Source organism: Rhinopithecus roxellana, chromosome 8 (genome assembly GCF_007565055.1).
Source record: "Rhinopithecus roxellana isolate Shanxi Qingling chromosome 8, ASM756505v1, whole genome shotgun sequence".
Lineage (NCBI taxonomy): Eukaryota > Metazoa > Chordata > Mammalia > Primates > Cercopithecidae > Rhinopithecus > Rhinopithecus roxellana.
Window position 1 is genome coordinate 39,068,353 of NC_044556.1, and position 16,169 is coordinate 39,084,521.

At 47.5% G+C, this 16,169-nt stretch overlaps 1 protein-coding gene across 4 annotated transcripts in view; it reads right to left on the reverse strand.

Annotated features, from left to right (window-relative positions):
- Window positions 1–5,956, reverse strand: part of IGSF3 (immunoglobulin superfamily member 3) — a 93,688-nt gene extending 87,732 nt beyond the window's left edge. Inside the window, exons 1-2 of one of the 4 annotated variants that reach the window (XM_010367903.2) lie at window positions 5,773–5,956; window positions 4,437–5,103 (exon numbers count right to left, since the gene is read on the reverse strand). In XM_010367903.2, the coding sequence (XP_010366205.1) occupies window positions 4,437–4,479 (43 nt within the window). In that variant the 5' untranslated portion in view covers window positions 4,480–5,103; window positions 5,773–5,956. Of the gene's footprint in view, window positions 1–4,436; window positions 5,104–5,231; window positions 5,305–5,507; window positions 5,681–5,772 lie in introns of those variants that run through there. The other 3 variants (XM_010367902.2, XM_030935295.1, XM_030935294.1) reach the window with 3 other exon arrangements.
- Window positions 5,957–16,169: the final 10,213 nt, after the last annotated feature.

Below are 16,169 nucleotides of genomic sequence, written 5' to 3' on the forward strand. Positions count from 1 at the left end.
ACCGCAACCTCCACATTCTGGGTTCAAGCGATTCTCCTGCCTCAGCCTCCCAAGTAGCTGGGATTACAGGCATGTGCCACCATGCCCCGCCAATTTTTGTATTTTTAGTAAAGACGGGGTTTTACCATGTTGGCCAGGCTGGTCTCAAACTCCTGACCTCAAGTGATCCAACAGCCTCCCAAAGTGCTGGGGTTACAGGCATGAGCCACCATGCCCAGCTTAGGCAAGTTACTTAACCTCCCTAAGCTTCAGTCTCCCCATCTATAAAAATGTGATAATGCAGCCGGGTGTGGTGACTCACGCCTGTAATCCCAGCACTTTGGGAGGCCGAGGCGGGCAGATCACGAGGTCAGGAGATCAAGACCATCCCGCCTAACACGGTGAAACCCCGTCTCTACTAAAAATACACAAAAAATTAGCTAGGTGTAGTGGCAGGCACCTGCAGCCCCAGCTACTTGGGAGGCTGAGGCAGGAGAATGGCATGAACCCGGGAGACGGAGCTTGCAGTGAGCCGAGATCGCACCACTGCACTCCAGCCTGGGCGACAAAGCGAGACTCCATCTCAAAAAAAAAAAAAAAAAAAAAAAGTGATAATGCAAAGTATCTATCCTGCAGGGTCGTTTTGAAGACTGAATGATGATATAGGGCTTGGGTCACAGTAAGGGCTAGAGTTAGGAGAGCTGGTATTACTGCCATTGTGGAAGCACCAGCAGTCTTGCTGCCATGAAAACTGTAGAAGATGGCAACATCTTAACACAGCCCTGGGTACTTGGAGGTAGCTCAGTGATTCTCACAGTTGAAAGGCATCCTAGTAGGTGAAGTCCTCCTGACAAGAATTTCCTTCTCCTGCACCCTTGTCAAATGGTCCCCAGGAAAGGGAAGTGTACTACCTCTGCGACAACTATTAGGACAGTGGTGTTTGTTCATCCATAAATCACAATCTGCATCTCCTTCTTTCAGAACTCTTCTCCTGATTGCTCCAAACCATCTCACTTTTCTTTGCCTCCTCTTTCTCTTCTGCCTTTGATCACTCCAGCCCAGTCTCTGAGGTCACACCCATCAGTACTTCAAAGTTTCTTTCAATCCCTCTCAGAACCACCCTCTGGCCTCTCCCTTAAGAAACCTTTTCTGACTAACTGGGAAGTAAGACATGGCTTCCTCGGCCTTACCGCATTCAAAGAAGAGACTTCCCAAACGCTACAAATCAACTTCTCTCCCTCTGGAGCAGAACACAAATGATCATTTGCCATCTACAGGTTCTCAGATGTCCCAATCTCCTACATTTTTCATTGCTAACACTTTTAAAGCTATTTAATCTTGTTTGCAACATCAGCACTGGTCTGGGAGGTATAACTCTTCATGGCTACACAAAATCAAAATGTGCTGTGTCTAAAGCTTATATTCATCTTTCCTGAGAATTTTTCTTCCTGTTCTTGCAGACACAAATCCTATGCTCTCTGTCCCACATTGCTGTCATCTTCCCATGTCATTGTCACTCATGCAGCCTGCTCCCAGACAGAGGCACATTTCCAGTTACCCTTCCCTTCCTACCACTGCATCAGCCTGCATTCTCTCTCTAATCTTCTGCCCCTCTGGCTACATCTATCCTCAAGTAGAGACGTTACTACCCTCATGACTCAACCGGGACCAGGCTTAAGTGGCTCTGTAATTGGAACCATGGGTTGTGGTGGCAGGGCCATGCACTGCCACCACAACCCTTGCTGGGTGAGGCAACTAGGGTTAGGACAGAAGGAAACAACACACAGAGGTCAAGGGGGTAGGTACAAAGACAAACAGTAGGACAAAGACATAAGCAGGAATCTGATTCCAATCCCAGACACTGGGAAAGGACGGGTGCAGAAAAGCACAGGTCTATGATGTTGAAGGAGATGAAAGTGTCTCCGAGATTTACCCTGTGTACCCCCTCACATACTGTCTGGGGTTTTCTAACTAAAATTGCCATTTCTAGAGGCTGGCACCTGCATCAGTCTCACTTTCAGAGCACTTAGCCTTATCCAACTTTTATAAACAAAATTTTATTCCAGGCATGTGACCTACATGGGCTTAAAACCTTAGAATTCTTTGCTGTTTTAAATTCATACTACACATTAATTTACATTACACAGCAAGAATGCTGACACATGAACCAGACCACATCAGACTGCAAGCAGGAAATAAGACCCCAACATGGGTTTTGTTCCCTCCCGAAACGCCTGCTACCTCTCCCAGATTAGGAAAGTAGTAGCCAGGCCACCTTCCTACCATACTGACAGCCATCAGGTGAAGAGAAAGATGAGGTTCCACCAGCGGGTCTCCAAATCAGGCAGAGATCCATATGCATGGTTACAGTTCCAAACCTTCCCACTTTAGCTTGCATCTAGGCGTCTGCCACTGTGCCCCTTTAAAGCCATCCTGATGCTCATTTTCATCCATGGCACCTGTTTACACATGAAGGTGAGGGTGGAGGGAAAATGACAGCATCTGCCAGGTGCTAGGGCCCGAGCTCCACTCCACAGAGTGGCCCAAAGAGTGAACAGCAGGGGACCAGCATGCAGCCTTACATTTCTTGAGCAGCCAGAAGAAACAAAAGGCACAAATGTCACATTGCCTTGTTTTCCCACTGATGGCTACTTCTCCTGCCCTGGGCCCCACCCTGCCAACTCAGCCCTCTTTCCCGCCTTAGCCACACACCCCACCCCACATCCAAACCTCCCCAAGGGCTTTCCTTGTTTGTGTCCTGTTGAATCCACATGAATCACTAATTGCTGATTTAAACCCAGACACTAAGAGAATGACACATACAGTACAACAAATACAGATCCAATATGAAGAGACTGGCAAATGGAGGGCTCCCTGCCTCTTGACTCTGCCTGAGCATAGAGGTGACAGGGAGACACTGCCTGTATCCTAGCCCACAGCTGAACAGAAGACTAACTAAACTCACTGCCAACAGGGTGTCAGCATGTGTTGGGTGGTAGGGCACTGGCACTAATGAACTCACCCACTGGTTCTCTAAATGAACCATGCATGGAATTACCTGAGAGAGTTCAAAGGCTGAGACCTGGGTCCTACCCCACCAAGCAAGTTTGGTTTCACTGATCTGGGGTTGCTGCCTGAAATTAGAATTTTTAAAAGCTCCCCCAGTGATTCCAACATGCACACGAGAGTTTGAGAACCACTGATTGAACACATCTATTACGAGTTTCAGACATTATTTAAGGCAGTCAAGGCATTTAGGACACCTTACATCCTTGAATTGTCACACCTTCCCTTGTTTATTGTTTCTGTTTTATTGATATTCAGATGTCAATCATGGTGAAGCTGGGATAGGAATTCAGGTCCCCTAATTCTAAAGTCCATTCTCTTCCCACACACCTGTTAACTACTTCAAGGGTATAGACAATGTATGGAAGCAATCTCCACTGCCAACAGATCACCGTAAATTACGTGCAAGACACCTATATTTGGAGATGTGAACCCTGTAGGCAACAATCATAATCCCTTCTGAATGCAGAGAACCGAGCCTTACAGAGAGGGCAGGGGGTGTGCTTATGTATGAGGTCTGAGATGGGGAAAGAGAATGGCACCAAATCCCGGCGATGAAGTTTATCCTAGACCTGAGATGTGTTCTAAGATATCACGCTGAAGACAGTGCTCATTGGCATAAAAAGAACAGGCAATTTTTTAGCAGAGGGGCCTCTTCACTGGGGTGGGGATCCTTAACAGAGGTGGCAAAGGTTCACCTCTCAGGGCCATAGTTTCTTCTTCCCACTCCAAGCATTCTAATTTGTGGGAGCACAAAAGCCAATCCCAAAACCTCCTCTACCAGGCAGCTTCCTTTTCTTCAGGCTCTCTTTCTCCCAGAACTATGATCTAAGCTTCCTTGGTGAGGAGACACAGGACTAGTGCCCTCAGATTTTTTAGCCTACAGACCACTCAGGTAGGCAAAGCATCCCTTCAACCCGCATCCCATTTACTCCCATTTCCACCTCAAAAAAGGCACCATCATTATCACCCAAACCAACTTTCGAGACAGAGGGGAATTATGTTCCCACTCCCAGTTAGGAATCAACGCAGCCCAACAAAGAAGTGACAACACCAGAGCATCCATGTTTGTCATGCTACCAGACAGCAGCCCACCAGCCATATGAAGTCCCTAAACCACAGATATGCAGATGCAGGACCACCCCAGCGCCCAAGACAGACACTTTAAGAACACCAAATGTTCCTTCTTAAAGACAACAAATGATATTCCACCGCTGCTCCTGGATCAGAAACGGGCCTCTTCATACTCTACTCCAACCTGTGACACACACCGACCACCTCCTGGTGTCCCCCAAAGCCTAGTGTTGATGAAAAAGAACCACAAGAAATTACAAGAACCAAGAGCAGGTTAAACTTTCACATCGATTGCGTTGATAAGCAGAGCCACTTACCCAGCACAGCCAGAGAGCTCAGCACCAGCAAAAAGCGCTTCATGTCGGCAGCCTCCAGGAGACACAACACAAGGCGCTTCCTCTTCTCCCAGCTCCTAATCTCTCATTTCTGGCAATCCACTTATAGCTCCAGAGAACAGTTTTGGAAATAGAACTTAACTCGGAAAATGGGAACAGATTAAAGAGATCAGAAGGAGGGAGTTGGGGGAAAGGGGAGGAGTGGAGGCAAGTGTGAAAACTCCCCTATGCCACAGGAAGGGTCCACAACAATTCCGAAGGCGCTCCCGGCTCCTGCCACATCGTGTGCCTTGCAGTTTCCACTGAAATTGTAGACTGTAGTGGATAATCCTCCAGGATCAGGGAAAAAGGAGTCTGAGAAAATCCTTTCATCCACTGATTATACAGAAATGTCCTTGGCTTCCCAGTGAAGGTGTCTGTGATCTCCCTCATTCGGATTCCCCAAAGAGAACAAGGCAGGTTTCGTCAAAACCTTTGATGGCCAAATCACCCTGCCTGGCATCAACCGTTTGGGTTTCTTCACCAAAAAGTCTGTTTCCATCCATGGTGGTAGGTCACGGAGGCGCCACCTGCCCCACGCCTGCCTAGGGCACACGAAGCAAGTTGGCGTTCGGCAGCCCTGAAGCGGTCCCCCAGCGCCAGCAGATTTCTAAAACAAACACAACAGAGATTTTTATCAAAGGCAAAACTGCAAAACCCGCTGGGGCTGAGCTCTGAGCTGGTCCGGACACCTGGGTCCGGTTCCTGGACCAGGACAGTCAACCTCTGCATTCTGACCTTGGGCAAGTCGCTGTCTTTCCCTCCGCCTCAGTTTCCCTGCCCAGAGCTGGGCAACAGTGGGAAGCCCGATTGTTCCTGAAATACTTTCACCAAATGCTTCACTCCTGGGAATTCCCGTCACCTCCTACCGAGTCCGGGCGCCGCAGGTAGCCCCACCCTCCGCCAGGGCAAATCGCGAAGGGGCTCCGCGGTGGGGCCGCGACTCCCGGCCCCCGCCCCAACCGTGGGAGCTCTGCGCGCGACGCGTCCCAGGTGGCCCCGCTATTGTTTTACCTTCCAGGGTGTTTATTTCTCGCTGATTGTAAAGAAAAGAGACCAGGGAAGAAGGGAGTCCGGGGCTCCGCTTTCCGCTGCCGGAGCGCGCTCGCCGCGTGCCCGCCCAGCCAGGGGAGGGGTCTCGGGCCCGACCCCGAGCGGAGCCGGCGCGGGCCCGCTCCCCCCTCCCAGCTCCCCTCTCCCCGCCTCCCTCTCCGGGGCCCCCCGGCTCCCCTCGCTGCAGCCCTCTCCGGGCGCCGCCCGCGCCCCCGCGGAGCCTGACCTCGCCCGTGGCCCTCTCCCTCCGCGCGCGTCCGTCCGTCCGTCGGTCCGTCCGGGCGCACGCCTCAGGGGACGCGCCGCTTCCTCTTCTCCCGCAACGGCACCAGCAGCCGCGCTGCTGCCCCTCCCGAGTCCCCGCCCCTCCAGCTCCAGCCCGGCCCGCTGCACTCGGCTAGGCGAGCGCGGGGCCAGGGCGGCGGCCACGGAGTGCGGCCCGGTCCCGCCCCTGGCCCCGCCCCCCGAGACGCGAGTCCTGGCCCCCGGCCTGGCGGGGGCACGCGAGTGGCCGGGGGCACCGGAGGAATTGGGCAGCGCTGGCGTGTGGGCCGAGCAGCCCGCAAAGTTAATCAGGGCTTCACACCCAGACTCCGGGGCCGCCTGCGAGATGTACAGGCCCTTTCCAAAGCCCAACCGGCGACCCATAACCCGGGAAGCCCGCGGCACAGAAGCTCGTCCTTTCTCCTGGAAACAAAAACAAAGCCCTTTGCTGGAGACTTGAATCTGTTCATGCAGTGGAACCCCATATTGCACTTCACTCCTGGATAGAATTTGGACTCTGGAAACAGCCTGGGTTCTAACGCCAGTTCTTCCACTTGCTAGCTGTGGCCCTTGGCCAAGTTACTTAACCTCTCTGTGCCTCAATTTCCCCATCTGTTCTGTGGAAGAAATAACCCCTACTTAAGGTTATGTGAGAAGTCTGTGACATACTTGTAAAGCGTTTAGAATGGTGCCTGATACATCACAAGTGGTCAGTAAATGTAAGCTATTATTATTTTATGACCAACCGCCCTCTAAAGCAAGTGCTTTTTCATTCCCTCACTACTTACCCAACACGCACAACCTGCTGGGTAGGCACCGTCACGAGGCGACCAAAGCAGAATAGACCGCCCTGCCCTCATGGAACTTGCAGTCTAGTGGGGACACAGACCATAAAATAGACATGACAAGAAAAGTACAGTGCTGAGGAAGAAAATGCAGACCCCAACCCTGTGTTATTGGGGGAGGGACGAGGAGGAGGAAGCTTTGGTCCGGGTAGGTCCCAGGCTTCTCAGAGGAAAGGAAAACTCGGTTGAATGCCAAGGAGCAGAAGGCAGCAGCAGAGGAGACAGAGGGGAGGTAAGGAATCACAGACTGAAGAAACATCACCTCTGCAGGCCCAGAAAGGAGCCCAGTTAGAGGAGCAGGACGCTCTGCTGGGCCCAAACTTGACTCTAGGGGAGAAGTGACAAGAAATGAGCTGAGAAGAAATTGGGTGCCAGAAGCTAGAGGGCATTGTATGGTATGTTAAGGGGTTGGGACCTTAGGGAAGTCACTGAAGGTGTTGAGTAAGGAACTATGGTTATCAGATACACGTTTTATTTTTCATTTTATTTTAAGAGACAGGTTCTCACTCTGTCACCCAGGCTGGAATGCAATGGTGCAATCTTGGCTCACTGCAACCTCTGCCTCCCAGGTTCAAGTGATTCTCCCACCTCAGCCTCCCAAGTCACTGGGGCTACAGGCATGCACCACCACACCCGGCTAATTTTTGTACTTTTAGTAGAGATGGTGTTTCACCATGTTGGCCAGCCTGGTCTTGAACTCCTGACCTGGTGATCTGCCCACCTCAGCCTCCCAAAGTTCTGAAATTACAGGCATGAGCCACTGTGCCCTGCCAGGAATCTTTCCTTGTGCGTTATTACCTCTTTCCCAGAGACACCCGTGACTCTGGCAGTTCTCAGTTCCCATCTGCTAGACTCCTTCATTTATTTATTGAGCACCTACTATGTGTCAAGAAAAGTCTCTGCTCTCGTGAAGCGTACATTCTAGTGGCAAACACAGACAATGAAACAAGTATATAATATAATGTAACGTGTTCTGAAGAGAAGTGGAGTAAAGAAATGTGTGGTCACGCACAGTGGCTCATGCCTATAATCCCAGCACCTTGGGAGGCCAAGGCAGATGGATGACTTGAGGTCAGGAGTTCGAGACCAGCCTGGTCAACATGGCGAAACCCTGTCTCTACAAAAAATACAAAATTAGCCAGCCATGGTGGCCCACACCTGTGGCCCCAGCTACTTGGGAGGCTGAGGCATGAGAATCACTTGAACCTGGGAGGCAGAGGTTGCAGGGAGCTGAGATCACACCACTGCAGTCCAGCCTGGGCAACAGAGCAAAAGTATCTCCAAAACAAACAAACAAATAAAAAACAGAAAAGAAAAGAAATAGTGTGTGTGTTTGGGGGTTACAGTGGGAAGAAGGACTCTTTTCTTCGTCAGGTGGTCGGAAAAGACCTCTCAGAGGAAGTGACATTTGAGCAGAGACCTGATTACAGGGAGCGTGTGAGCGCTGGAGATTTCTGGAGGCAGAACATTCCAAGCGCAGGGAACAGCAAGTGCAAAGCCCCATAACATGTTCAGAAAATTAAAGGTGCGTTAGTGTGTCTGAAATGGCTTAAAAGAGAAGGAAAAGGAGGAATGTGATCAGAGAGGTCAGAGAGGCCAAATCTAGTGGGACCTTCAAACCTGAGGAGCTTGGGTCACTCTGGCTGCTGGGTAAGAATAGAGCATCAGGTGGTAGGGTTGGATAAGGGACACTGAATGGGAAGTTCTTTCCATTGCGCAGGTGAGAGATGATCATGGCTTAAACTAGGGTGGTGCTGATGCAGGTCGTGGAAGTGGGTGGAGTCTGGAAGCATTTAGAAAGCAAAGTCAATGAAATTCTCTGAAGAACTGAATATGGAGGGGGAGAAAAAGAGAAGAGTCAAGGAGTCTTTCAGAAGGTCCATCTCAGCCTGCTTTGGAACTCTCTGACCCCACCAAGGTGCTCTAACTCTTCCCAAGACTACACTTTCTGAGGCCTCTGCCTAGGCCTTCATCCTTGAACCCCTATACTCAATTATCCCTTCTCTATTACTTGTTCTTTCAATCTCAATCTGCCCATTTTCATACTACTTGGCCCCTTGCATCCTTCTGGATAATCTTTCAACCCTTGACTTCCATCACCACCAGATGTGTTATGACTGATTCCCAGCGTGGCATTCTTTCTAATTTCCACATTTATGGAACCTCTGTGATATGCAAAGAACTGTGCAAAGTGTTGGATGGGGAGAGAAAAGTATAATTTAAAAGAATGCCTCTGCCCTCCAGACAAAGAAATCATTAAATGAAATAAGTCCTGAATTGTGATATGATGGTGGCCCCTTCAGGAACTCATCAGCAGGCAGAGAAGTGAATTGGAGGCTGGGCACAGTGGCTCACCCCTGTAATCCCAGCACTTTGGATGGCCAAGGCAGGCAGATTACCTGAGGTCGGGAGTTAAAGACCAGCCTGACCAACATGGAGAAACCCTGTCTCTACTAAAAATACGAAAAATTAGCCAGCCATGGTGGTGCATGCCTGTAATCCCAGCTACTCAGGAGGCTGAGGCAGGAGAATCTCTTGAACCCAGGAGGCAGAGGTTGCGGTGAGCCAAGATTGTGCCATTGCACTCCAGCCTGGGCAACAAGAGAGAAACTCTGTCTCAAAAAAAAAGAAAGAAAAAGAAAGAAGGAAGGGAAGGGAAGGGAGAGAGAGAGAGAAAGAGAGAAATGAATTGGAAAGAGTCCTAAGGGAAGGAGAGATGTCAAAGGAGAGGAGTGCACAGAGAGAGAGAGAGAGAGAGAGAGAGAGAGAGAGAGAAAGAAAGAAAGAAAGAAAGAAAGAAAGAAAGAAAGAAAGAAAGAAAGAAAGAAAGAAAGAAAGAGAGAGAGAGAGAGAGAAAGAAAGAGAGAGAGAGAAAGAAAGAGCGAGAAAGAAAGAACGAGAGAGAGAGAGAAAGAGAGAGAAAGAAAGAAAGAGAAATGAGTTGGAAAGAGTCCTAAGGGAAGGAGAGATGTCAAAGGAGAGGAGTGCACAGAGAGAGAGAGAGAGAGAGAGAGAGAAAGAAAGAAAGAAAGAAAGAAAGAAAGAAAGAAAGAAAGAGAGAGAGAGAGAGAGAAAGAAAGAGCGAGAAAGAAAGAGAGAGAGAGAGGGCCGGGCGCAGTGGCTCAAGCCTGTAATCCCAGCACTTTGGGAGGCTGAGACGGGCGGATCACGAGGTCAGGAGATCGAGACCATCCTGGCTAACATGGTGAAACCCCGTCTCTACTAAAAAATACAAAAAACTAGCCGGGCGAGGTGGCGGGCGCTTGTAGTCCCAGCTATTCGGGAGGCTGAGGCAGGAGAATGGTGTAAACCCGGGAGGCGGAGCTTGCAGTGAGCTGAGATCCGGCCACTGCACTCCAGCCTGGGCGACAGAGCGAGACTCCGTCTCAAAAAAAAAAAAAAAAAAAAAAAAAGAGAGAGAGAGAAAGAAAGAAAGAGAGAAATGAGTTGGAAAGAGTCCTAAGGGAAGGAGAGATGTCAAAGGAGAGGAGTGCACAGAAGTCCCCAGTCAGCAATGTCTGATGCCCGGGCTGAACATTCCAGCTTGCTTCAAAACATTCTGCATTTGAATTTTGAAACCTCTACTGGACAGGCCTGGAATCAGGTGTTTATTTTGGACATTTTGGAAGACTCCTTGATCTTGTCCATCAGGGAGTTAAATGCAGAAGCCAAGCTGAAGCATAGTGCCAGGGAGTACTGGGACCCATGCACCCAGAGCACAGCCTGAAAGAGCACGCACAGCTTCAGCAAAGTGTTGCTGCTGGTAAGGAAGGTGTGGTGTTACCTGCTTTTCCTGCTTTTTAAGAGAATCAGGAAATCCACATTTTTAGAAAAAATCATTCTTAATTTTGCTCATTGGAAACTAGTGTTTCAAAAATAAATTAATCCCTCTCTTTCTAGTTCTTCCTAGAGTGAGGAAAAGCTGGGTTGAGAGGGCAAATAAATTAACTAATTAATTAACTAATTAAACACTGTGGGGGGGGCCAATACAGATTTTTTTCGTGGATAAGATAGGACCAAGGGGTTATATCAGTTTGAGATTTCTAGACCTACCATAGCTATAACCAAAAGGCTAATATAAAACCACAAATGGCATAGAGTTACATGTTTTAGGGGGAAAAAAAATGAAAGGTGTTAGCCCAGTTATCCTTCATCACTTGAAAGAAGATTGAAGCCAAGTCATTTTGTCTAAGGATAACCGGATACTGTGTACTCACAAGCAACTGATGTTAATTGTTCTTAATGTACTTCAAAATGCCAAATGAAAAGAGCAAAACCTCCCCACCTCACAGAACAGCCAAGTTGGAGCTAAAAGTGTCCCACTCAACAATTCTTCCAAGAGCCGGCTTTCTTCTGGGTGATTACCCTCCTACACAGGCAAGGATCCCCAGAGCCAAAGACTAGGAATAATTTACACAGGACACCATCTGTCTTTTTTTTTTTTTTTTTTTTTTTTTTTTTTTTTTTTTTTGAGACAGAGTCTCACTCCATCACCCAGGCTAGAGTCCAGTGGCGTGATCTCGGCTCACTGCAGTCTCCACCTCCCAGGTTGAAGCGATTCTCCTGTCTCAGCCTCCTGAATAGCTGGGGTTACAGGTGTGCACCACCATGCCTGGCTAATTTTTTTGTGTGTTTTTAGTAGAGATGGGGTTTCACCGTATTGGTCAGGCTGGTCTCGAACTCCTGACCTTGTGATCCACCCATCTCAGCCTCCCAATGTGCTGGGATAACAGATGTGAGTCACCGCACCCAGCCCCCACCATCTGTCTTTTAAAAATAAAAGAGAGAGAGAGAGAGAGAGAAGTGACTATAGGATCTTGAGATCAAGGTAGTGAGTGGGTAGTCCCCAAAGGCTTTACCCACAGGTGGGTGTTCAGAACCTGAGATTCGCCATCTAGTGTTAGAGAAGGGTCTGGATTTGCCCCCCCATGGAGCTTTGAAGACTACTTTATCCCAGAGGGGGAAATACAATTGTATTCAGCTAACGTTCTCCTTTCTTCACAAAACTCCTGTGCTGTGTTAGCTTATTTTCTTGGCTGACGGTGAAGAGCGAATCTGAAGACAAATGCCTGGGCTTGTGTCCCAGATCTGCACTTATTGACACCTAACTCCGGTCAAGTTACTTAACCTCTCTTACTCTAGGTTCCTCATTTGTAAAAGGGAATAACAAATACCACCTGCCCTCAAAGGGAGGCTGGAATGATTAAATGAGTTGATATATGGAAAGAACTTAGCAAAATGCCTGGTATTTAGTTCTCAGTGTTCATTAGCTATTCTCTTCACTAATTATGTACTTTACATGGTCTAAGGAGCAGGAAACCAGGAGTCAGAAATTCTAGCTTCCAGTTCAGAGTCTGCTGCTTATGCTGTGTTTTGACCTCTCTGGACCCAAGTTTCTGCTGTAAAATGAGGTTGATGACCAGGCACAGTGGCTTACGCCTGTAATCCGAGCACTTTGGAAGGCTGAGGCGGGTGGATCACCTGAGGTCGGAAGTTCTAGACCAGCCTGGCCAACATGGTGAAACCCTGTCTGTACTAAAAATACAAAACATTAGCTGAGCATGGTGGCATGTGACTGCAATCCCAGCTACTTGGGAAGTTGAGGCAGGAGAATCGCTTGAACCCAGGAGGCAGAGGTTGCAGTGAGCTGAGATTGCGCCATCACACTCCAGCCTGGGTGACAAGAGCGAAACTCTGTCTCATAAAAAAAAAAAAAAGGTTGATTAGACTAGTGAGAAAGTCCCAAACTGGCTGTGCATGAGTTACTCCCAAAGCATTTAAAGTGCAGATTCCCAGGCCCCATTTAGAAGATCTTATTTCTGAGCATATTTCTGAGACTAGTCTAAGATTTTTAAAAGGGGTCTTTCAGGTCAAAATTTTGTGACAGATTTTCAGATTCATGATCCCATCCCCTCTGTCCAAGTTGATTTTTGATTGGGATTGAGAATTCTGTCAACTACATAACTTGACCCCAGATAAAAAGAATCAGAGGAGCTCATCTCTTCTACCAATATTCCATTCTGAATTTAGTCCTCACCATGGTCAACAGGCTCCCGATCTCTCCCAGCCCCAAAGCTTGAGCATTTAATGACTCTCCATTCGTCTTTTCCAAAATCTCACCGAATCCTGATTTTTTTCTTAATCCAATAGCCTTGGATCTACGTCTCCTTACATCTAGCTCTGGCTCTTGGCCGGTGCTCTTCCCTATATGGGCTCCCTCCCTTTGCTAAAGAATTTAAAGAACCTAAACCTGTGGGCAGGCTGAAAGCCATGACACTTGTCACATTGGAGTAGCTTTTCTGAATTAGATTGGCTGACCCCCAATCTCTCTCTCTCAATGTCCCAGGGCAGCTGGGCTGTCTGCCTGGGCTGGCTGCCACTTTCAACCATGCTGTGGTCCAGGTGGAGGACTCGTAAGAATTTGGCTTGGCCTCTCCAAAGGAAAGATGTTAGTTTGATCACAGAGCGTCTGTCCTTGCACAGGGAAAAGTGTGTCACCATAGATCTGAGATTCTAAGAATCCAAACAACCATGAGATTGTAGCAGAATGGAGCCTTCTAGATGGGGTGTTTTTTCTGAGACATCTGTTACCCTACTAGTCGCCAGGCCTGTCTGGCCTGATCTGGCTGGCATGTTGCCTCTCCCTGTAAAAGAGTGCAAAGACATTGGCAAATCTCACCCAAATATATATGAATTTGGCTGTCAGTTTCCAAAAGTTCACTTGGAAGTTAATTATTTGCAACTCAGAACATATTTTCCCATAACAGTAATGTAATAAATGGTGATTATATTTCCAGGCTGACATGCAAGTGTGTTTAACCCTTAACATGCTTGAAATGCCACATATTTCAGAGGGGAAAAGCAGTACACCAGTAGTACAGTCAGAATACCAGGGATTCAATAATACTGAAAAATAACATCAGGACAAAAACTTTAAAAAAATAAATTCAGTTAACATAAAGCACTGTTCTATGCCCAGGGATGATAAAGAAAGCAGGTAAGTTTCCTATCCTCATGAGTTTACATTCTTTCTTAGTTTCTCCGTTTGTGGTCCATCTTCCCCTGGGTATGTAAGCTGCCTGTGGGCTGGAATCTGGTCTGTCTTGTTCTCTAGTGTAGGTCCAATGCCTAGAATAATGACTAGCACATAGGATGTGATCAACAAATATTTGTTGAATGAATAAGTTCTAGTTGGAAAGACAATAAACAAGTAAGCAAACAAATATGCAATCAGTTGGAGATGTGATAAATGCTATGAAGCAAAAAGAAACAGAGATCATAGGAATGCAGGTGGCTGGGGTGTTTTTTGTTTTTGTTTTTTTAAAGCTAGGGTCTTACTTTGCCACCTAGGCTGGAATGCAGTGGTGCAATCATAGTTCACTGCAGCCTGGAACTCCTGGGCTCAAGTGATCCTCCTGCCTTAGCTTCCCAAGTAACTGGGACTACAGGCTTACACCACCACACCTGGCTAATTTTGGAGGTGGCTGTTTATGATGGGGTGGTCAGAATGGCATCTCTGAAGAAATAATACTTACACAGAGATCTAAATGAAAGAAAGAATCATGGAAGATCTGAGAGAAGAAGGACTCTTGCTGTTTTTTTTTTTTTTTTGAGACAGAGTCTCACGTGTCGCCCAGGCTGGAGTGCAGTGGCGCGATCTCTGCTCACTGCAACCTCTGCCTCCCAGGTTCAAGTGATTCTCCCGCCTCAGCCTCCCCAGTAGCTGGGATTACAGGTGCCCACCACCACGCCCAGCTAATTTTTTGTATTTCTAGTAGAGACAGGGTTTTACTATGTTGGCCAGGCTGGTCTCGAACGCTTGACCTTGTGATCCACCCGCCTCAGCCTCCCAAAGTGCTGGGATTACAGGCATGAGCCACTGCGCCCAGCTGACTTCTGCTTTTAATATCAGACCAGTACATTTGTACCAATGTTCCCACTGAGATCAACTAAAAAAAACTGGACAAAATTTAAATAATGTGAAAAAATAGTTAACAGTGGTGAGGAATTGCCAGGCAAAAAGTAGGAGAAGAGGAGGACCATCACTGAAAGCCACCGTTGCCATGAGGACATCTATGGATTAGAATAAATATCTACAAAAGCTGTCTTTTGACCTCATAAGGCAAGGGAAACAAACCTCAAAGCCTAGGAAGAAGATGGGGACTCTGTGCTTGAAGCTGGGGCCTCTTAGGAGCTGCACCTATCTTCTGGGCAAATGTGAAGCAGAAATAAACCAGCTCTTACTCAGACTTGTAACCTGACTTCAAGTCACCTGGATAGTACAAGAGATAGCCTAGAACTTGGGTTAAAGTGGTTCCAGACAAGGAGGAGTGCCAGGTACCTGGCAGAATCAGGAGGAAAACCCTATCACTCTAAGCTTCAAATTATTCCAAAATGGAATTTCCAGCATGTAGTCAGGTATAACCAGGAAGGCCCACAAAACCCTGAGATACTGAAATTATCCAGCGCAGCCAATAAAACAACTAGGCTTGCTTGTTTCTTGAGGTCAGAGGCTGCCTCTTCAAAGAAATAAAATTCAGACTTGAAAATTTGCGCAGAAACTCAAAATCGTGTTAAGATCTGGGGCAAGAACATTCCAGGCCAAGAGGATAGCAAGTACAAAGGCCCTGGGGCAGGAATAAGCTTGGCATGCTAAAAAGATAGAAATTCTCTGGCAGGAGCAGAAGGAGCAAGAGTAAGAGGTGGTAGGTGAGGTCAGAGAGGAAGGTGAAGGTGAAGGTCAGATCATGTGAGTCTTAAGGGATTTTAGGTTTTAGTCTCTGTGTCAAAGGAAGCCATTTGACGCCTTGGAGCCGTGAAGTGGTATACCTTAATTTACTTAACTTTATAAAAGTCAGTTTGGCTTTTGTATAGAAAATAGACTGTAAGGAAGCAAAAATAGAAGGAAGGAAACCAATTAATAGGTTATTGAATGGTCCAAGTGAGAGATGATGGAGGCTTAGAGTAAGGTGGTGATGATGGAGGTGGTGGGAAATGAATTCAGAATATACAGTGAATTGAACTAGACATGGGGTGTGAGAAAAAGCTCGGCATAGCTCTTCACTTCCATGTGCTTTCTGTATAACCCCATTCTCCCCCAACCCACGTGGTTTTTCCTTCTCTCTCTCAGTAGACAGCTCTTTAATTGGCATTTTCAGCCCAGTCGTTTTTTCTGTGTTTTACATCTATCGAGCCAACTGCCTTCTGAAATGTTCCACCTTAATGTCACCAGACCTTATACTGAACATACCCCAAACTCAGCTCATTATTTGCCCCTCTAAACTATTTTTTTCCTCAATTTCCTATCTTAGTTGATGATACCACTTTTCACTCAATCACATAAGCCAGAGCCTTTGGGTTAATTTTAGACTTCTCACTTCCACATTCAATTAGCAACCAGGGACTAGCAATTCTACCTCCTTAACTTCTTTAGAAGCTGTCTGTTTCTTTCTATTTTCATGGCTTTTGCCCTAGATCAAGCCTTCATCACCTCTCTCTAGACTATTATCATAGT